The 22,599-nt window shown below is 53.1% G+C and overlaps 1 protein-coding gene and 1 pseudogene across 5 annotated transcripts in view; one reads left to right on the plus strand and one right to left on the minus strand.

Annotated features, from left to right (window-relative positions):
* The first annotated feature begins 5,056 nt into the window (after positions 1-5,056).
* LOC149125782 (E3 ubiquitin-protein ligase Rnf220-like) lies at positions 5,057-22,017 on the plus strand (annotated as a pseudogene).
* Positions 21,436-22,599, minus strand: part of RPS6KA1 (ribosomal protein S6 kinase A1) — a 38,492-nt gene continuing 37,328 nt past the window's right edge. For all 5 annotated transcript variants that reach the window (XM_051856819.3, XM_051856821.3, XM_051856822.3 and 2 more), the window contains one exon: positions 21,436-22,315. In XM_051856819.3, coding sequence (XP_051712779.1) covers positions 22,193-22,315 — 123 coding nt within the window. In that variant the 3' untranslated portion in view covers positions 21,436-22,192. The remainder of the gene's footprint in view (positions 22,316-22,599) is intronic.

Genomic DNA, 22,599 nt, shown 5'->3' on the forward strand with positions numbered 1-22,599 from the left:
GAGAGAGAGAGAGGTCTTCCATCCATTGGTTCACTCCCCAGATGGCCGCAACAGCTGGAGCTGTGCCAATCTGAAGCCAGGAGCCAGGAGCTTCTGGGTCTCCCACATGGGTACAGGGGCCCAAACACTTGGGCCATCTTCTACTGCTTTCCCAGGCCATAGCAGAGAGCTGGATTGGAAGTGGAGTGACTGGGACCCAAACTGGCGCCCGTATGGGATGGAGGCACTGCAGGTGGCGGCTTTACCTGCTACGCCACAGAGCCAGCCCCACACACATATTCACTTTTTTAGAAAATATTTATTTAGAAAGTCAGAGGTACAGAGAGAGAGAGAGAGAGAGAGATCCACTGTTTCACTCCCTAGATGGCTGCAATGGCCAGCACTGGGCAAGGCAGAAGCCAGGAACCCAGAGCTTTTTCTGGGTCTCCCACATGGGTGCAGGGGTCCAAGAACTTGGGCCATCCTCTGCTGCTTTCTCAGGGACATTAGCAGGGAGCTGGATCAGAAGTGGAGCAGCCAGACTTGAACTGGCGCCCATATGGGATGCCAGCATCTCAGGCAGTGGCTTTTACCTACTATACCACAACACCGGCTCCTTATTTATTTATTTGGAAGGTAGGATGACAGAGAGAGAGGGAGAGAGGGAGATTTTTCTTTCTGCTGATTTATTCTCCAAATGCCTGCAACAGTGAGAGCTGAGGCCAGGTCAAAGCCAGGAGCCAGGAACTCAATCCAGGTGGTGGCAGGAACCCAAGTACTTGGGTCACCAACTGCCATCACTTGTTGCAGTTATTTCTCAACAATGTTGCAGTGGATTTCTTTCTGAGAGGAGGAGCGTGGTGGGGGCAAGAGGCGCAGAGTCACCACACAGACCCCGGGAGTCGGGTAAAAGCAGGCCTGAGGCGAGCAGCCCGCAGACTCCTTTATTTCAGTTGCTACAGCTGCTTATATAGCCAAGACCAGCCAATCTGGTCAAGGGGTGGTCTATGCCCCAACCAATCACAGCCTGTTGCCAGGCAGTTTCCAAAGCCATCCAATCACAGCCTGTTGCCAGGCAGTTTCTGTTGTCAGCGGCCATCTTGGCAAGACCTTTTCACCTCAGTGGCCATCTTGATATGACCTTTTCACCTCATTCCACCACAATCACTCAGGTGCATTAGCAGGAAGCTAGATCAGGAGTGGCCCGACTCCAGCCTGGCACTCTGAGATGGGATGCAGTTGTCCCAAGCAGGGGCTTAACCTGCTGTGTCACAAGGCCTCTCACACATATGAACTCTTAATTCTCTAGCAATGCTTCCAGGGAGGTACCACATTACCATTCCCATTTTACAGATGGAGAAGTTAGTTGATGCACAGAAACATCAAATAACTTGCCCAAGGAAGCAGCGAGCAGAGATTGGTTTGAACCCCGGGCACTGGGGCCTGCGTATTGAACTATCCCACTGACGGCTGCTGAAACGCAAGCTCCAGTTCCCCAGTGCCTTCTCTGTGCCAGACCCTGAGCAAAATTCACAATCAAGGTGGACTTGCAGATGAAAAACCACAGACACCCCTGGTTTGAGTCCCAGTGGCTCTGCTTGTGACCCAGCTCCCTGCTCATGGATCTGGGAAGGCAGCGGAAGATGTCCCCAAGTACTTGGGCCCCTGCACCCATGTGGGATGGAGTTCCAGGCTCGTGGCTTAGGCCTGCACCAGCCCCGGCTGTTGTAGCCATTTGGGAAGTGAACCAACAGATGGAAGATCCTTTTCTCTGTCACTTTGCCATTCAAATAAATAAAATAAATCTTACCCAAAGAAGAAGGAGGAGGAGGAGGAGAAAGAGGAGGAGGAGGAGGAAGGAAGGAAAAGCTCAGACTCAAAGGGCTGTGGGGAAGTCACTGGGAGTGATGGAAACACTGTGAAGATGGTTTCACAGATGTATACAAATACCAAGACTCATCAAACTGTACCTTTTGCAGTCTATTGTATATCAGTTTTACTTCAATAAGGCTGCTTCAAACAAACAAGTTGGGGGGGAGGGGCTGGTGCTGTGGCACAGCAGGTAAAGCCACCGCCTGCAGTGCCGGCATCCCATATGGGCACTGGTTTGAGCTGCTCCACTTCCGATCCAGCTCTCTGCTATGGTCTGGAAAAGCAGTGAAAGATGGTCGAAGTGCTTGGGCCCCTGCACCTGCATGGGAGACCCGGAGGAAGCTCCTGGCTCTTGGCTTCGGATTGGCCCAGTTCCAGCCACTGTGGCCATTTGGGGAGTGAACCAGCAGATGAAAGATTTCTCTGTCTCTGTCTCTCTGTCTCTCTGTCTGTCTGTCTGTCTGTCTCTCTCTCTCTCTCTCTCTCTCTGTGTCTGTGTGTGTGTGTGTGTGTGTGTGTGTCTCTGTCTCTCTCTCTCTGTCTCCCTCCCTCTCTCTCTGTCTCTCTGCCTCTGCCTCTCTTTAACTCTGCCTTTCAAGTAAATAAATAAATCTTCCAAACAAAACAGGGGGCAGGTGTCTGGTGCTGTGGATGAGTTTCTGCCTGGGGTGTCTGCACCCATCAGAGGGCCTTATGGGAGTCCCAGCTGCTGTGCTCCTGATCCAGCTCCCTGCTAATGCGCATCCTGGGTGGCTGCAGTGATGGTTCAAGCACTTGGGCTCCTGCCGGCCACACGGGAGATCCAGACTGGGTTCCAGGCACCTGGCTTCAGCCTGACCCAGCCCTAGCTGCTATGGGCATCTGAGGAGTGAACCAGCAGAGGGAAGATCTCTCTCCATCTCTGTCTCTCTGTGCATCAGCAGGAAGTTAGAGCCAGGGCTTGCTGTACACCCTGGGAGGTGGCAGGCGATGGCTCAGGGTGGGTCCTTGAGTTCCTGGCTCCGGGCTTCAGACTTGCTGAGCCTCGGCTGCTGCAGGCATTTGGGGAGTGAGCCAGTGGATGAGGTCTCTCCTCCATCGCCACATTCTCTACCCTTCGAAAAATAAATTTATATTCTCTAAAAAATCAAGGGTTAGAAAATCCAAAAGGATGCAAAAGGGCAGGACATGAAGCACCCAATTTCTTTTTTTAAAGATTTATTTATTTGTTTGAAAGTCAGAGTTACACAGAGAAGGGGAGGCAGAGAGAGAGAGGTCTTCCATCTGCTGGTTCACTCCCCAATTGGCTGCAACAGAGCTGCGCTGATCCAAGCCAGGAGCCAGGAGCTTCCTCCAGGCCTCCCATGCGGGTGCAGGGGCCCAAGCACTTGGGCCATCTTCTACTGCTTTCCCAGACCATAGCAGAGAGCTGGATCATAAATGGAGCAGCCAGGACTCGAACTGGCACCCATATGGGATGCTGGCGCTGCAAGTGGCAGCTTTACCTGCAACGCCACAGCACCTGCCCCTGAAGTACTCAATTTCAAGACCTAGTGAGAAACACTATAAAGCTAGCTAATCAAAACACTGTGGTATTAAAAAGACATATCGGGGCCAGCGCTGTGGCACAGCAGGTTAAAGGCCCGGCCTGAAGCGCTGGCATCCCATATGGGCACTGGTTCAAGTCCCGACTGCTCCTCTTCCAATCCAGCTCTCTGCTATGGCCTGGGAAAGCAGTGGAATGTGGCCCGAGTCCTTGGGCCCCTGCGCCTGTGTGGGAGACCTGGAAGAAGCTCCCGGCTCCTGGCTTCGGATTGGCACAGCTCTGGCCGTTGTGGCCATCTGGGGAGTGAACCAGTGGATGGAAGACCTCTCTTTCTCTCTGTAACTCTGTCTTTCAAATACATAAAATAAATCTTCTTAAAAAGTGAAAGGAAGGAACGACTGAAACATGCACAAATATGGACGAATCTAAGAAACATTACAGGGGCTGACGTGGCACAGCGATTAAGCTGTCACTAGTGATGCTGATGTCTCATCTCGGGACGTCAGCGCGACTCCTGGCTTCTCTGGAAGATCGATCTCTCTCTCTCTCACACACTCTGCCTTTCAAATAAATCAATAGTAAATAAATAAATAATCCTTTTAAAAAAAGAAACATTATAGTGACAAATGAAACCAGACAAAAAGGAGTATGGGAGAACATACAGTACAATTCTCTTTACATGAAGTTTTAGGAGACAAAACTATTACACCAAGAAGCAGATCAGTGATTTTCTGTGGCAGAGATTTATTTAGTTATTTGAAAGGCAGAATTACAGAGAGAGAGAGAGGGAGGGAGGGAGGGAAGGAGGGAGGGAGAGATGGAGGGACAGTGGAAAGAGACAGGGACAGAGAGAGATCTTCTGTCCACTGGTTCACTCCCCAGATGGTCGCCAGAAACTCCATCCAGGTCTCCCCCGTTGGTGGCAGGGGCCCAAGCACTTGGTCCATCTTCCACTGTTTTTCCCAGGCCATTAGTAGGGAGCTGGCTTGGAGGTGGAGCAGCTGGGACACAAACCAGCACCCATATGGTATAGCAGCGTCATAGGCGGTGTCTTTACCCATTATACCACACGCCAAGCCCAGCTTTAAGTTTTTCAATGAGAAAATGTGGATGATTATTTCATCTCACAAGATTGTTTTAAAGACTTGGATGGAATTTATATACCTTTAAAGCATTTGCACATGTTTTATTCAATCAAAAAGTTATTGATCACCAATTATGTGCAACATATATCCTGGGAGGACTCATAAAAGAACACTCTGCTGTTCTTATGTGGCTTACAGAGATGAGCTTGGACATTAATATAAATGAGGACCACAGGTGAAAAGGAATCCATTGTCACTGCTGGGTTGGGCTCTGGAGTCAGACTGACCCAAGTGTGAGGCCTTGGCCACGTCACCCGCTAGCCATGTGACTTAGCAAATTACCTATTTTTTCTGAACTTGAGCTTGCTTCTCTATCATCCTCCATATAATACACCCTACCCAGGCATTGTAGAGGGTTGAGTTAGCTAAGCAAAGTGCCTAGCACCATTTTGGCACAAAGCAGATGTTCAATCAGTGGTTTATTTTATTAAATGCTGTGAACAAGGTCCCTCCTGCCTGTGATGCTTCTGAGTCAGTTTCTCCCTCTCCCCATACCCATGAAGCTACCTCTGCCCGGTTGTTTGTAGGTGTGGCCATGAGGGTAGCCCTCGCCAATGAGATGTGAGCAGTGATCCGCAAACTCCTCCCCCAGCAGACCCCTCTGTGCCCCCTCTCCTTCCTCTTCCGACAAGTGTGGCCACTCTGGAGGTCAAGGGGCAGAGGCCCGAGGTGGAAGGAGCCTGGCCTGTTGAGTCACTTCTTGGAAGGCCTGTGTTGATCAGGGACACACCTGTTTTGTACTTTACCTGTGCAAGAAATAAACTTGCTTTGTGGATCTATTTGTAAGAGCAGCAAGTACTATCCTGAAGGTAAGTGAAGGTCTGTTTCCATTTTTGGCAATCCACTGCCTTCGTGGATCTGAGAAGCCCACATGGGGGCTCAGCCAGGGCAGCATCCCTACAGGGATGTAGAGGAAGCAGAGGAAGGTTCTCAGAGGAAAGATAAGTCCCCAGCTGAACTCCAGTCAATGTGCCGCATAGTTATCCTGGATTGCGCTTTTTAAGATGTGTGGTTTCGACTTTAACAATTCTGGCTTCAAGGGCAAGTGCTTGCCCTAGTGGTTAAGACATGGCGGGGGGCAGGGGGGAGGGCGCGGTTGCTGTGGTGTAGCAGGTAAAGCCGCTGCCTGCAGTGCCGGCATCCCATATGGACTCTGGTTCGAGTCCTGGCTGCTCCACTTCCGATCCAGCTCTCTGCTATGGCCTGGGAAAGCAGTAGAAGATGGCCCAAATCCTTGGGCCCCTGCACCCACGTGGGAGACCTGGAAGAAGCTCCCGGCTCCTGGCTTTGGATTGGCACAGCTCCGGCCATTGTGGCCATCTGGGGAGTGAACCAACGGAAGGAAGCCCCCTCTACCTCTCTCTGTAACTCTGTCTTTCAAATAAATAAAATAAATCTTAAAAAAAAAAAAAAAAAAAACTTAAGACTCCGGTGATAACATTTTGGGGCTGGCAGGCTTCCCAAGGGAGTAACTCTGAGTGGGTTGGTGGGTTCCTACCCAATCCACTCCGATGAAGTCCACCTGCTTCCCTGTGACCAACCCCTCCTGCCTCAAGTCCCAGCCCTCCAGAGAGCCTTGGCGACCAGTCACGTCCAACTGCTGGCTCCTGACTGCTTTCAGTTCAGTGCTTGCAACACTCCTTTGCTGCTTCTCCATCCTTTGTGCTATTTTGCTTCACTCTTGTCTGAACTCTTTGACATACAGAAAAATGGAAGGAGTGAGGTGGAAGAAAAGGGTCCCACAGGGAAATGACCGTCAGATCTGGGGGGCAGCTGGTGTCCCAGGTCTGTGAGTGGCTGGACTTCAGCTTTCCCTCTTGGAAAATGGGGACTTAGGATCCAACCCAATGTTCCCAACTGCTTGGCAATCGCTAAAGCCCACTTTGTGTTAGTTTTTCTTCCACTAACCGTGTCTACAGTCAAACCGCACTGCTGTTGGGAGCCCTGGGAAGAGACAGCGACTGGAAGTCATAGAGCTGGCCTGGGGCTCTGGTCAGCTGTGTGCCCTTAGACAAATCACTTTCCTCTCCTGAGCTGCAGCTGCTGTACCTCCTCCTTGTCTTTCCTTTGTCCACAGCCCCTCCTCCTCCTCTTGCTCTTTGCGTCCATCTCACCCTGGTTATGAAGAACTGTTTAAAGTCAAATGCACTAAGTTATAATTTTCATATAATAGGATGTACCCATTTAAACTATACCATTCGAGAGGCCGGCATTGTGGCACAGTGGGTTAAGCCGCCGCCTACAATGCCAGCATCCCATATGAGCACCAGTTTGAGTCCCGGCTATTCTACTTCCCATCCAGCTCCCTGCTAATGGCCTGGGAAAGCAGTAGAAGATGGCCCAAGCCCTTGGGCTCCTGCACTCAGGTGGGAGACCCAGAAGAAGCTCCTGGCTCCTGGCTTCGACATGACTCAGCCCTTGGTGGTTGCAACCATCTGGGGAGTGAACCAGCTGGTGGAAAATCTCTCTCTGTGTGTGTCTCTCCCTCTCCCTCTGTAGCTCTTTCAAATAAATAAATCAATCTAAAAAGAAGAAGAAGAAGCCGCCTTAAAGCTAAGAAATAAAGAAAACCAAAGCTCAGAGCTGTGCAGGGGCTTGACAGACCATCCTGTAAAAACAAGATACGGGGGCCAACATGGGGGCCGCTGCTGCTGGGAGCTGAGGTGCCGCTGCCGGGTAGCCAGGCGGAATCTGCCGGCATCAGGGCTGGCGGGAGGCAGGACGTAGACCTTCCTGAGAGTGGGAGCCAGCCGGCAGAGCCGACTGAATGCCCGCACTGGGAAAAGGAAAGGAGGCAGCAAGGCGGAGGGTGAGGGACGACTCCCGCAGGCTGAGGAGGACGCGGTGGACAGGGGCGTGAGAACGGCGGCGCTCTGAGCAGTCCGAGTGCCGTGGGCAGAAGCCATTGGGAGCCGCGCTCTTCTGGAAGGTGCTTCCGAGGCTTCGGCTTGCCCCTGTGCAGCGGCGAAGAGAACCCGGACAGCGCTGCTGACTTGCATGTGTGTGGGGACGACACTCTGGAGTGAGGGAAGCCACCGCACACGAGGCCGATGTCATGCCCTAAATGGTGGCCTTGCCAGCACCCGCATCACGCCCAAGGTCTCGAGACAGGCCAGGGATGAGATGCGGTCCACCAGCAGCGGCGAAGGCAGCGAGCAGGGGGCCAGGCAGAAGACCTGTGAGAACAGCGACACCGAGACTCAGCCGTGACCACGTTCGAGGCCCTGAAGGCTCGGGTCAGAGAGCTGGAACGGCGGCTGGCTCCTGGCTCCTGGCTCCTGGAGACCATTACAGACCCTCATCCGCATGGACTCGATGTCTCTAACGTCCATCCGGTGCTGGCTGCGGACCCGGGGAGCCACACGATTACAGCGCCCTGGGGAGGATCTGCTTGTGAGCCAGCTCCCACCCCCGCCCCCCCGCAGGCCTGGCCTCTGGCAGCCCCACCTGCCCCAGCTTCTGTGACAGTGACCCTCTCCCTTTGTACATACACGCACACGGGCTCCCCGTGTACACACATGCCCATCTCACACACATGTTCACACAGGACTCTGGAGTCAGCGTGGGGCTGAGGCCCAGGCCCTGACAGCTGGCAAGTCTGGGGACCAAACCTGCTCCAGCCTCTGTTCCCAGGGTCGGGCAGGAAGGTGGAAGTGGGGGAGTAGTGGGGCAAAGCTCCTGAGATCCAGCACCGAGATGGACAGACGGACTTGCAGACTCCAGACGGGAGCACATGTAATACAGCCCGCGTGTGTTTACAATGTTGTGTATAAACAGGCAGCTCCTCACCTCCAGCCTCGCCCCTTTGGTTGTAAGATTTTTTTCTTCTTTTTTTCTTTTTTGACAGGCAGAGTGGACAGTGAGAGAGAGAGACAGAGAAAGGTCTTCTTTCCGTTGGTTCACCCCCCAAGTGGCCACCACGGCCGGCGCTGCACCGATCCGAAGCCAGGAGCCAGGTGCTTCCTCCTGGTCTCCCATGTGGGTGCAGGGCCCAAGCACCTGGGCCATCCTCCACTGCACTCCTGGGCCACAGCAGAGAGCTGGACTGGAAGAGGGGCAACCGGGACAGAATCCGGCGCCCCGACCGGGACTAAGCAGCGCCTCCTTCAGGGCAGGTCGGGGCTCGGCCCACCCACTCTCGGGTGCCTGCCTCTCCCTCTTCGGTGGCGTTCCTTCCCTCTCCCATGTGCCCGGGGTTCAGTGGTGTGTATTTCTTCTCTCAGACATGGGGCACAGGCCCCGAGGGACATGATCCTCGCCTCAGTCTCTCATGGGGCTCTTTATAAGGAGTTGGGGTGGGGCAGAACATGGGAACCGAGCTGAGGGCGCTCCTGGCTGCTCAGCCCGCTGCCGAGAGCCGTGCCTGGGAGTGGAGCCGCTGTTCCCAGGGACAAGTGTTGCTCCTCCAGCTCCCCGGGGCCCGTGGTGTGATGCTGTGTCTGTATATTCTGTACAAACGGACTTGTTCTTTCCCTTTGACATGGAGTAAACCAAAATGAACAGAAAAACAACAACAACAACAAGATATGGGGCCCAGAGTTGTGGCACAGCAGGCTAAGCCTCTGCTTGCAACACAACACCAGCGTCCCACATTGGAGTGCCGGTTCGAGTCCTACCTACTCCACTTCCAACCCAAATTCCAGCTAAGGCACCTGAGAAGGCAACTGCAGGTGGCCCAGGTTCTTGGAGCCCTGCCTGCCACATTCCTGAGCCCTGGCTTTAACCTGGCCCAGCCCCAGCTGTTGTGGGCATTTGGGGAGGGAACCAGCAGATGAAAGGAGATTGTATTCTCTCCTTTTCTCCCTTTCTTTCTTTTAAAATATTTTTATTTATTTACTTGAAAGTCATTGTTATAAGAGACAGAGGCAGAGAGAGAGAAAGAGAGAGAGAGAGGTCTTCCATCCACTGGTTCACTCCCCAGATGGCCACAATGGCCGAAGCTGCACTATTCTGAAGCCAGGAGCCAGAAGCTTCTTCCGCGTCTCCCATGTGGGTGCAGGGCCCAAGCACTTGGGCCATCCTCCACCGTCTTCCTGGGCCACAGCAGAGAGCTGGACTGGAAGAGGGGCAACCGGGACAGAATCTGGCACCCCGACTGGGACTAGAACCTGGTGTGCTGGTGCCACAGGTGGAGAATTAGCCTAGTGAGCCGTGGTGCTGGCAGCTTCACCACCTTCTAACAAGTTACCTTGAGTAGGTAATTTAACCTCATACTCATAAGGAAAATGAGTGTAAAAGCCTTCACTCCATACATGATTTAGTAAAGGCAATAATACTTATACAGCATTTATTATAGTGTCGGACACCTGATAAGCACTCAATAAACAAACTATTGAATAAGAGGTTGAGTTCCATGTAAGTCCTCTGATACTCCGTCCTTTCACATGTACATCGGAGTGATGTTTGCTTAGCTGGGTTGATGATTAAATGAGCTAAAGCATGCAAAGTCCTCATAAAGTGCTTTGCATGTGGTAAATTAGGGAAAGAAACAGACTGCAACTGACAAGTACCAAACCAAAATCCTAATTTTATTCCTCCAAACCATTACATGCTGGGTGAGTGCTCAGGAAATGTTTGTTGACTGACAAATGAGCAGACGCCAACACCACTGCAATGCAGGGTGTGATAAATACATGTGATCTTCTAAAACATGCTGCTCTGCAGGCAAACAGAAAAGCCACACTGTCCCTCCTCAGGCTTCCGGCTGCCTGGGTTGAGGACCAGTAAATCCCTTTCTGCCTCTGTGTCCCTGCACAGCGCCTTGGGGACTAGTTAAGCTCTCTTTTGGGATCCTGAAGGCAGCAGGTGGATCTATATGGCTGTGGTCAAGGTCAGAGCCAGCTACTTCCGAATCTCTGATCTTTTCAATTATGTGGACATACACTTGGGCAGATTGAGTCTCCAAAAACATATACGTTTGCACACAGTTTTAAAATGATTTTAAAAATAAGTTAATGGGGTTGACACTGTAGCATAGCAGGTAAAGCCACCACCTGCAGTACCAGCATCCCATATGGGTGCCGGTTTGAATCCCGGTTGCTCCACTTCTGATCCAGCTCTCTGCTATGGCCTGGGAAAGCAGTGGAAGATGGCGCAAGTGCTTGGGCCCCTGCACCTGCATGGGAGACCTGGAAGAAACTCCTGGCTCCTGGCTTCCAATCTGCCCAGCTCCATCTGTTGTGGCCATTTGGGGAGTGAACCAGTAGATGGAAGACCTCTCTCTCTGTCTCTCTGTCTCTCTTTCTCTTTCTGACCCTGCCTCTGTGTGATTCTGCCTTTCAAGTAAAAAATAAATAAATCTTAAGAAGAAGAAGAAGAGGGGCCGGTGCCGTGGCTCACCTGGGTAATCCTCTGCCTGTGGTACCAACATCCCATATGGGCGCCGGGTTCTAGTCCCGGTTGCTCTTCTTCCAGTCCTGCTCTCTGCTGTGGCCTGGGAAGGCAGTAGAGGATGGCCCAAGTCCTTGGGCCCCTGCATCTGCATGGGAGACCCAGAAGAAGCTCCTGGCTCCTGGCTTTGGATCGGCGTAGCTCCAACCGTAGTGGCCATTTTGGGGGTGAACCAATGGAAGGAAGACCTTTCTCTCTCTCTCTCTCACTGTCTAACTCTGCATGTCAAATAAAATAAAAGAAGAAGAAGAAGCAATTGTGAGATGCCAGAAATCATGGTGGCTCATTAAATTTATAATTAAATAAATCAACATGTGACCCTACTAGTTAAAAGAGAACTAAATAACAGAGAACTAAAAACACAGCTCTACATCTACTACTTGAATTAGATTATGATAATTTGATAACTAAGATTAAGATAATTTTTTAGATTTATTTATTTATTTGAAAGTCAGAGTTACACAGAGAGAGGAGAGGCAGAGAGAGAGAGAGAGAGAGAGAGAGAGAGGTCTTCCATCTGCTGGTTCACTCCCCAAATGGCTGAAATAGCTGCAGCTAGGCTGATCCGAAGCCAGGAGCCAGGAGCTTCTTCCGAGTCTCCCACGTGGGTGCAGGGGCCCAAGGACTTGGGCCATCTTCCACTGCTTTCCCAGGCCATAGCAGAGAGCTGGATCGGAATTGGAGCAGCCAGGTCTTGAACCAGCGCCCATATGGGATGCTGGCACTACTGGCAGAGGCTTTACCCACTACGCCACAGCGCCAGCCCCAATATACCTCTGCCTTTCAAATAAAAATAAATAAATAACAAAGGTAATACAATGTTTGGTCAACTTCTCACCAAATAATTAACACTGCAGGGGACATCTTAGGTCAGTTCTGAATTCTCTAACCTGGATTCCATGGTACGCTGGAACCTGTTGGAGCTGGCTCACAGGCCGGTAGCCTGAAATCGACCCTTATGGGAGTATTTACAGGGCAAAACCAGCGAAGGCCTCTCTCTGCCCCGCCAGTTGTTAAACATTTTCCAGCACCCCACTGCGTAAGTTCCTCAAAGTGGCATTTCAGAATCAAAGAGCATGTGCAATTCACACACACTTTAAAGGTTTGGTACTGCTACATACCCTTCACAAAGGTCAAATGCTTCCACCAGCAACGAGGAGAAGGAGGCCTGGCAGAGTTAGCATCTTAATGAGCTTCCAGGGGCCGCGCTGGGGGCAGTGGGTTAAGCCACCGTGTGTGGCACCAGTATCTCATACCACAGTGCTGATTTGACAAGTCTTAGCTGTTCCATTTCCTATCCAGCTCCCTGCTAATGGCCTGGGAAGGCAGCAGAAGATGGCCCAAGTGCTTGGGCCCATGCCACCCACATAGAGACCAAGATGGAGCTCCAGGCTCCTGCCTTTGGCCTGGCCCAGCTCTGATCCTTGTAGCCATTTGAGGAGTGAACCAGCAGATGGAAGAAAGAGCTCTCTCTTTCTCTTTCAAATAAATAAAATAAAGATTTATTAAGAGTATTATATTATTAATCAATAATCATATTATTAAAATATTTTATTTATTTGAAAGAGTTACAAAGAGAGATAGAGACAGAGAAAGAGAGAGAGAGGTCTTTCATCTACTGGTTCACCCCCCCAAATGGCTGCAATGACCAGAGCTGGGCCTATCTAAAGCCAGGAGCCAGGAGCTTCTTCCAGATCTCCCACATGGCTGCAGGGGCCCAAGCGCTTGGGCCATCTTCCACGGCTTTCCCAGGCCATTAGCAGAAAGCTGGATAGGAAAAGGAGCAGCTGAGACTCAAACCGGCTCCCATATGGGAGGCTGGTGTTGCAGGCTGGGGCTTTAACCTGCTGTGCCACATTCTGGCCCCTAAAATAAATATAAAAAAAAAAAAATCAGCTCCCAGTGGAGAAGTCAAAATAAACCTTGTAGATTTTAAGAATAGAAATCAATGAGACAGACAACATAAAAACAATACAAAAATTGATTAAACAAAAAGCTGATTTTTCAGCTTATCAATAGAATTGACAAATCTCTACTCTGACCAGTCAGGAAAAAAAAAAAAAGGCACAAATTACCAAAATCTGGAATAGAGGGGGGATGTTAGAATAATTAACAAAGACATTAAAAGAATAGGAGAATATTATGGAAAATTCCACCTCAGTAAATTAGATGCCAAGAACTTGGATGAGATGGAAAAATTGTTTGAAACATAGACTACCAAAGTTCATTCAAGAGGAAATAGATATCCTGATTAGCCATATAGCTCAGGAACAAAATGTTGGTTTAATATCTGAAATCAGTTATGTGGTTCACCACATTAATACCCTAAAAGTATGACCTCTTCAGTAGATACAGAGCAATCATCTCACAAAGTCTAACACCCAGGCGTGGTGAGCACTCTGAGCTAGCTAGGAGGGGAAGGGACACTGCAGTGGGATAAGCCCAGGGATGACAGCATGCCCAGTGGTCAAAGACCCAGGGCTTGCCTCTGAAGACAAGAAGGCAAGGGTGCTTTTCCATTGTTGGGGGGGTGTTTGGCAAGCAATTAATACCCCACTTAGGGGGTGGCATTTTGGTACAGAGCATCAGGCTGCCATTTGGGTCACCAGAGTTCCAGTTTGGGTCTTGGCTCCTACACGTTCCATCTGGCTCTCTGCTGACGCTCCAGGGAGGCAGATGATGGCTCAAGTACTTGGGTTCCTGCCCCCACACCACATGGGAGACCTGGATGGAGTTCCTAGCTCCTGGCTCCTGGCCTCAGACCTGGTTGGCCACATGTTCAACACCCTCCATATAGTTTTTATTAGCCAAAACCAAATACCAGGATGTTTGGTCTAGCAGTCAAGCCACCAGCTGGGACACCCACATCTCTTATTGGGGTGCCTTGGTTTGAGTTCCAGTCTTGCTCCCATTCTGACTTCCTGCCTAAGCACACCCTGGGATGTGGCAGCGATGGCTCCAGTAGCTGGGCCCCTGCCACCCATGTGAGAGCCCTGGACTGATTTCCTGGCTCTTGGCTTTTGCTGAGCCCAGCCCTTGCCGGTGTAGGTATTTGGGGAATGAACCAGCAAATGGGGGATCTCTCTGGGTGTCTGTCTGTCTCTCTGCTTCTCAAATACAATAACTTTCTTTAAAAACTGGAGAACAAATATCCATCAACAGACGGATGGTACACATATTGTGGCCTGGGGCCGGCATTGTGGTACAGCAAGTTAAGCCTCCGCTTGGTATGCCGGCATCCTATATTGGAGTGCCGGTTTGAGTTCTGACTACTCTGCTTCTGATCCAGTTAAAGCAATCAAGAAAGCAGTGGATGGCGGCTCAAGTATTTGAGTTTTTACCACCCATGTGGGGGACCTAGATGCAGTTCCTGGTTCCTGGCTTCAGCTGTTGCAGCCATCTGGGGAGTGAACCAGTGCCTAGAGGATCTCTCTCTCTCTCTCTCTCTTTCTGCCTTTCAAATAAATAAATGTTTTTATAAATCCCTTGTGGGGAGGGCTTTTGGCCTAGCAGTTCTGCTGCCCACATGACTGTCGGAGCATACGGGTTCAGTTCCCGGCGCCTGCTCCTGCCTCCCGCGTCCCACCAGTGCAGACCCTGGGATGCAGCCGTGATGGTTCCACCATGTGGAAGACCTGGATTGAGTCCCTATCCCTGGCTGTCAAAGGCATTTGAGGAGTAAACCAATGGATGGGAGATATTCTCTCTCTCTTTCTCTTTAAAGATTTATTTATTAATTTGAAAGGCAGAGTACAGAGAGGCAAAGAAAGAGAGAAAGAGCCCTTTCATCCACTGGTTCATTCCCCAGGTGGCCTCAATAGCCGGAGCTGTGCCAATCCAAAGCCAGGAGCCAGGAGCTTCTTCCGGGTCTCCCAAGCAGGTGCAGGGACCTGGGCCATCTTCCACTGCTTTCCCCGGCATAGCAGGGAGCTGGGTCGGAAGTGGAGCAGCCAGGTCTTGAACCAGCACCCGTATGGGATGTCGACACTGCAGGCGGTAGCTTTACCTGCTACGCCATAGTGCCGGCCTTTCTGTTTCTCTCTCTCCCTTCCTCCCTCCCAAATTAAAAACAAATAAAAACATTCCTTGGTTCTGGAGGCTCTGACTTAGCTCTAAAAATTCTATCACGTGTTCTTGCTGGGTCCTGCACTTGATCCCAGCCAGACCCTTCCCTCTCACTAATTCTTTTTATATGAAGGTAGTTTGCAGCTAAGGGAAATGAAGCCGAGGGCTTACTGGAGACCACACAGCCAGTGACACCTGGGGTTGAGATTTGACCTCATTCATGCCTTCTGATTCCTCCCCCTCCTCACTCCTTGAGGCAAGACTCTCAGCCCCAGGCAGAGCTCCCAGACGACAGCACGACAGTGCCCAGTCGTGGTAAGGAGATCTGCTACGCCTGGGTGACTTCCGGCCCATCCCGGGTACCGGCCTCATGCCCAGCTCAGACGTGTGTCATCTGCCCCTCGATTTCTCAACTCAACCCACACCCTGGGGGCTGAGTGTGGAGCGGAAGCAGGAAACAGAGACAGAGGAAATTACTTATAAAAAGAAATCTCAGGTTGAGTCACAGACATGAGTTATAACTCAGAGGGAGTCTCCAGGCCAGGAGAGACGAGCGAGGTCTCAGGCAGGCCGCCTCTTCTCCACCTGGGGCAAGGAGCAGACTTCTCGGCAGGCTCTGGACATGGCCACCTCTGCTGCAAACTGGGAAAGAGAACAAGAGAGTGGGGAGGTTGGAGTCTGCTTCCAGAGAGCCGACAAGGAGTATCCGACAAGTGTCAGTCACCTCCCTCCAACCCCGTGCTTCCGCATACCCTGTCCCACCTTCTGCAGAAACACGACTATTAACGCCCACGTTACAGATGGGGAAACTGAGGTAGACATGTTCTGGGGCTTGTGCAAGGTCCACAGGCAAGAGGCCAAATTTGGGTTGTAAGTCAGAAGTGTACTTCAAGAAAAACACAAAATGACACAACCAGGACAGCCTAACCTCAAAGCCGCCCCCAGCTGCTGCTATAGTAGGACTTTCTGCATTGCACTCACTGTTCACGCTTCAAGGGCTCTGTCTGACAGTCCAGGACAATGGACTTGCCCAGGGTCCCGCAGCCGGTCAGCCTTGGGGCCCGGGTGTGATCGAGGTTTGTCTGACTCCAGGTCAGCAGCACCAGCTGCTGCCCCCACCCATGAGCTGGGCGGGAGTCGAGGCAGGAGGCCACAGTGGGGACCCCTGCAAAGGCCCTGAGGGTGGGGGCCCCTGACGCCCTCCTGCTGGTCTCTTGGGGTCTTTTCTCCCTCCTCAGCACAGCCTCGGTCCCACCCCTTGGCCAGCCACCTGCAGCTGCTGTCCCTGGGTGGGGGTGGGGGGTGTGGCACTCCTTTCGATTTCACTGCTGCGACTATTGAGTCACTTCTTCTTCGAGTTCCCTGAAGTTAGTGGGGACTCCCCTCTGACATGGAAGCTACTCGAGGTGGAGGAACTTTCCAGCAATGGGGGGACTGCTTTGTGATGTGGTGGGCTCTCCATCGCTGGCGGCATTCATGCAGAAACTGGATAACCATCTGTGGGGGATTCCTGCAGTGGGCGGGGGTCGGAGACCTTTAAGGTGTCTCTGAATGTGAGGTTTCATGAGTCATTGTGGGATGAAACGTAGCCTGCACCTCAGGGTCAGACAGCTTTCAGGTGGCTTCTTGCTGGGAGACTGGGAAGATTCCCTCCCCCAGCCTCAGTTTCCTTGTCAGAAAATGGAAACGGTAATCCCTACCTCGTGGCACTGCTTTGAGCTTTAGGGGTGACGTCTACACTGTGCCTGGTACAAAGCGGGAACCTAGGGAGTTGTGCCTACTGCATTAACCAAATGGCCAAGTCATAGATTGGCAGGTTCTTTGGTGGTTTGAGTGAGATTGAACTCCACGTGTTAACCAAGGAACTAGATGTTTGGATACCTAAATATTTAGGAATCCAGCTTTTGTTTTGTTTTTCGACCAGGGCTCGTCTCTGAAATAATCATGGAAAATGATACCCGAGAGGGTAAAATGCAAGCAGCCTTTGGGGACTTTGATGTCTGTGCCAACCATTGAGAATCTGAGTCTGGCCCAAAGGGGACACCTGAGGTCACCTGACAGTCCCCTGTGGGAACAGGAGTCTCCTCCAGACCCCGACAAGCTGTCCTCGGTTCTCCCCGCGTGCAGCCCAGGGACTCTGGGGCCGTCCGCAGAAAGTCCCCGGGGTCGCCCACTGTTTTTTTTTTAAGATTTATTTTATTTATTTGAAAGAGTTACAGAGAGGTAGAGACAGAGAGAGAGGTCTTCCATCTGCTGGTTCACTTCCCAGATGGGTGCAATGGCCAGAGCTGGCTGATCTGAAGCCAGGAGTCAAGAGCTTCTTCTAGGTCTCCCATGCAAGTACAGGGGCCCAAGGACTGGGACCATCTTCCACTGCTTTCCCAGGCCACAGCAGAGAGCTGGACCAGAAGAGGAGCAGCCGGGACTAGAACCGGCGCCCATATGGGATGCCGTGCTTCAGGGCTTTTAACCCACTGTGCCACTGCGCCAGCCCCCCTGCCTGTCGCTCCCCGTCTTCGTGGAGGAACGACACAGGACCCTGCGCTGTTCTTTCGTCTGCTCAGCCCTCCCCGGGTTTGCTGCTGGTTCTTCCCAAGTTGGCTACTGTCCCTTCCACCTCCGTGGAAGGGCAGTTCCCCCTGGCCACATTCCCCACTTCCGCAGGGGAGCGGCACACCGCCGGCCGGCTCTCTGGGGGCTGCACAGGTGTTCCCCTTAGATGTTCCCCTTAGATGTTCCTGGTGCATGCCGTCTCTCTCCTCCTTTATAGTCCTCCTCTGCCAATCCCAACTCGGCTGCCCACACGCCGAGTATGCTGCTCTCCTCCAATCAGTAGCAGGTCCTGCTGTTTATTGGTTGAACTGGAGGCAGCTGTGTAGAAGCTGTTTTCTTCTCTCCCAGCACCATATTGTGGGAGAGCAGATGCATAGAACAAGTCTTAATTCCAGTAACTCAGTCTAGTCCGAATTGCTCCCCACACCTGCCCACTGGTTTTCTGCTGTCAGGGACAAGGACTTACTGACAACAATGTCCTCTAATTGAGAACAGACCCCAGTCAGAGAGGAACTGCCGGACCACATGGCTGCCTGGAGGCAGGGGGCTTCCAAGACAGATCTGTGCCATGCGGAAGTGGTTCTTGGGACATTCTCAGAAGCAGAGAGGTGGGCCAGCCCACAGAAGGAGCGGAGTTTCAGAATCACAGATCCCAGCCGGAGTTCTGCCCTGCCTCTCAGCTGTGCCCTTGGGCAAGTCGCTAACGTGAGCCTCGGTTTTCCTGTGCGTGAAATGGGATGGATCCAGTCTTGCTCTCGTGAGCATCGAAGAAAGGAGGGAAAGCAGTGAAGGGATGATGGGAGGGGACGGGCCACAGGGCGGGGGCTCGGGGGTATCATGTGGGCCTTAGAGGCAAGAGTGACTCTCGAAACCGGGGTGCCTGCGCTGGCAATTTGCTCCCCCAAATTGCATTGTTACTCTCTGCCGGTTGTGCCCAAGGAGCAGGTGCTCAGGGAGGGAAGTTTCTGTCCTTTAAGCTGGTGACCGGAAAGCAATTTTGGATTCCAGCGAGGTTTTCTGGCGGGGAGGAGGGAGCTGGCCTTGTGAAAACTAGAGCAAGCTTAGTGGGACAGCACCCCAGTGAGGGGTCAGTGCTGTGTCCTCAGCCCGTGGGACCCCAACAGAGCCCTCTCAGTGCCCAACCTGACACCGAGGCCAGCCCCGACGCTGAGCCATGCCAGGATCTTAGCTCGTCACAACAGGACTGGTCCACCTCCTGAGCTCCGGCTCCTTCATCTGTGAAGCAGGGGAGGGTGGGCCGAGAAGTGATGGAAGCAAAGGCCCGGCCCATAGGCCGCCAGCCCTGCCCCGTGGCACGGCCTCGCTCACGGGCTGTCACCCGTCTCCCTCCCCAGTGCTCCACCTTCGCATGCCGTGTGCACTGGGCAGCACTGCCTCCTGCCTTCTCAGTCCCCAGGACAGCCTTCCTCAACTCACATGCAGATCTTACCGAAATGTCGAATCCTGGGGTAGGCACGGGAGCTTGGCAGGTTCAGCTTCCCCCTGGGACTTCCGCATCCCGTCACAGTGCCTGGGTTTGAGTCTCGCCCTCGTTTCCTATCCAGCTTCCTGCTAACGTGCCTGGGAAGGCATGATGGCCCAAGTCCTTGGGCTCCTGTCACCCATATGGGAGACCCAGTAGAGTTCCTTGTTTCTGGCTGCAGCCTGGCTCAGCCCTGGCTGTTGTAGGCATTTGGGGAATAAATCAGGAGATGGAAAATATCTATCTCTGGCCAGCGCCGTGGCTCACTAGGCTAATCCTCCGCCTGTGGCACTGGCACCCCGGGTTCTAGTCCCAGTTGGGGTGCCCGATTCTGTCCTGGTTGTTCCTCTTCCAGTCCAGCTCTGCTGTGGCCTGGGAGAGCAGTGGAAGATGGCCCAGGTCCTTGGGCCCTGCACCTGCATGGGAGACCAGGAGGAAGCACCTGGCTCCTGGCTTCAGATCGACACAGCGAACCAGCCGCAACCCACTGGGTGAACCAACGGAAAAAGGAAGATCTTTCTCTCTGTCTCTCTCTCACTGTCTAACTGCCTGTCAAAAAAAAAAAAAAATCTCTATCTCTCTCCCTAACCCATAAATATTTTTAAAAATGCAGATTCCACCTATGGCCACACCACCCTGAACGCACCCGATCTCATCTAAAAATGTAGATTTCTGGGGGCGGGGTGCTGTGGTTAAGCGGGTAAAGCCCGGGCCTGCAGCGCCAGCATCCCACATGGGTGCCAGTTCCAGTCCCGGTTGCTCCACTTCTGATCCAGCTCTCTGCTAATAGCCTGGGAAAAGCAGCAGAGGACGGCCCAGGCACCCACGGGGGAGACCCAGATGAGGCTCCTGGCTTTGGTTTGGCTCATCTCTGGCTGTTGCAGCCATCTGGGAAGTGAACCAGTGGATGCAAGATCTCTTTCCCTCCTCCCCCCTCTCTTTGTAATTCTGACTTTTAAATAAGTAAATAAACCTTTAACAACAAAACGTAGATTCCCATGAATCAGCTCCCCGAGGATCTGGTGGCGCAGGTCCAGGGAGCACACGCTGAAAAGCCAGCGCTCAGCTTCACCAACTTTCTCCAAGCCAATGACTCAAATTCAGGTTTCTAGTCCAGACCTCTCCCCAGAACTCTAACTTCTTCTTTTTCTTCTTCCTTTTTAACAGTTATTTATTTATTTGAAAGGCAGAGATACAGAAAGAGAGAGAGAGAGAGGGAAAGACAGAGAGAAGATCTTCCATCTGCTGGTTCACTCCCCAGATGGCTGCAATGGCCAGGACTGGGCCAGGCTGAAGCCAGGAGCCAGGAGCTTCTTCCAGGTCTCCCACATGGGTGCAGGGGCCCAAGACTCAGGCCATCCTCTACTGCCTCCCAGGCCATAGCAGGGAGCTGGATGGGAAGTACAGCAGCCAGGACTGGAACCCACTGTGTCCTGATGCTGACCTCTCAGATCCCAGCTTCTGAGTCACTTCCCCAGATGGCCTTCCGTGGCCACACAACCCCTCACTCAGGTTGACTCTGCATATGCCTTACCAGGAGCTTACCTTGGTCTGCTAACTGTCCGTTTCTAGGAGGCATGGCCCATGAAAACAATGACTTTGCTCTCTACCTGGCTTCCAGTACCTGGAGCAGGGCCAGAGTACGTGGCCAGAAAACACTGCGAGCAGAGGTTCTCCTCTTGGAGCCTGCTTGCCTGTCATAACCTGGAGAAAACAGGATGGCAACAGGTTCGCAGGGCGCATAGTCAATGAGGCAGGGGCCGGCGTCAGCGCGGCAGTTAAGACGCTGCTTGGAATGCCCGCCCCCTATCTGGAGTGCTGGTTCGAGCCCCACTCTGCTCCACACTTGCTTCCTGCTAATGTGCACCCTGGGAGGCGGCAGGTGACGGCTCAAGTGCTTGGGTCCCTGCCACCCACGCAGGAGACCTGGATGGAGTCCCAGGCGGCCGCCTTTAGTCTGATCCAGTCTGGCTATTGCAGGAATACGGGGAGTAAACCAGCAGATGGATGATCCCTCTCTCTCTCTCTTTGCCTCTGAAGCAAAATGAAGACAAATAAAAATTGAAAGAAGATTAAATGAGATAAATGCAGTGCCTGGCACTTGGAGCCCAGGGGTTAACAGGACTGTCACTGACACAGTGGGGTGATTACAGCTCGCAACACGGGCAGCATACTCCACGCGGATCTGCAAGAGAGCAGCTGGCAGGCTCCCAACGCACAGAAAAATAAGAGGAAAAAAAGCCATAGCTCCACTGTTAGTAAGGCAGCAGTGGGATCCCCAGCCCCCACGACTCCCGCACACTTCCCACATGACCTTGGTGCAGCTGGGCTCACTGCCCCCGGCCCGTTTCCTGTGAAGTCCCCGACACCCCATAGAGACGAGAGGGCAAATTCAGCCATGAAACGTGGAAGAAGGGAGCTGCTTCATCTTGACCGTTAAGTTTATTAGAAAGGCCGTGGACAGATGAACCCTGAGTTACCAGCTGAGGAAGAAACGAGAAAGCCCCCTGGCCCTGGCGGCCTGCCCTGGCCTCCCAGGAACTCTGTCCGGTGGCGACCCCAGCAGAAGTCCGCCCCAAAGTACTGTCCACGCCCTCTCTCTGCTGGTGCCCGGGGCCAGGAGCCGGCGGGGCCGGGGCCCTCCCCAGCACGATGTGGTCTGGACGCCCCCTGGGAGAACAGAACGGAAGAGGGGCTGACTCGGAACACAGGGAGTTCTGAGAGGCGTTGCGGGGCTGCCTGGAGCTATGTGCAGATGGCGCCGCATGGCCGACCGTGGGGGCGCAGGGCCGGCCTCCAAAGCCGCTCTAAGGAGTCCTGGCCACAGAGCGCCCAGCGTGACTCAGTGTCCCTCCTGAGGCTGTGCTGCCCCTCTCTGCTCCCAGAAAGGCAAATGGATCCTGCAGAAATCCATGGCGGTGGAAGCCGTTGTTTCCTTACAAACAAGGCAGGAGTCTGTACAGTGGATCCGCTTCGGCCAGCAGGGCCGGGGCCGAGAAGTCTGACCTGGGGAAGGACAAGGCACTTCTCACGTCCTCGCCGGGGTGACCTGCGCTGGCTGCCTCCGGGCCGCTCAGGGCTCCGAGTCGCTCTGGCCTCGAGACTCAGGCCTGCTCCCTCGGGCAGGGAAGACACCTCCAACGAGCTAGCACGAGCCTGCGGTCTGGACGCGCTGGGCCCTCACAGGGTGGTGGACGGCAGCTTCCTCACCCGCCGCTGGGCCAGGATGGACGACTCTATGGGCTTCAGCTGCGGGGTGGGCTTGGAGCTGTTGAGCGCGGAGTATGTGGCTGCCATGGCTCCCTGGGAGAGAGGGGGGAGGGGGGTTCACGGGGGTGTGAGAGGCGTGGCGGGGAGGGGACACGTGGCCCAGGGCCGGGACAGTCCCTCCTGGTGTTCCACAGCCCACACAGATGGCTGCTAACCCAGGCGTGGTGGCATTTCTCAGTTGCTGGTCCCGCCTCTGCCATCAGACTGGATGGGCTTCAGAGGTCAGTGGCTGTGTTCCCCAGAGGCCGGGAGCCCGTGTGGGCAGTGACACCGCTGCATGTTAGCCTGCAGTGCCCCGAGTGCTGGGCTGTCTTTCC

This window comes from Oryctolagus cuniculus, chromosome 7 (assembly GCF_051225735.1).
Source record: "Oryctolagus cuniculus isolate XC-2025 breed Fujian yellow rabbit chromosome 7, ASM5122573v1, whole genome shotgun sequence".
NCBI lineage: Eukaryota > Metazoa > Chordata > Mammalia > Lagomorpha > Leporidae > Oryctolagus > Oryctolagus cuniculus.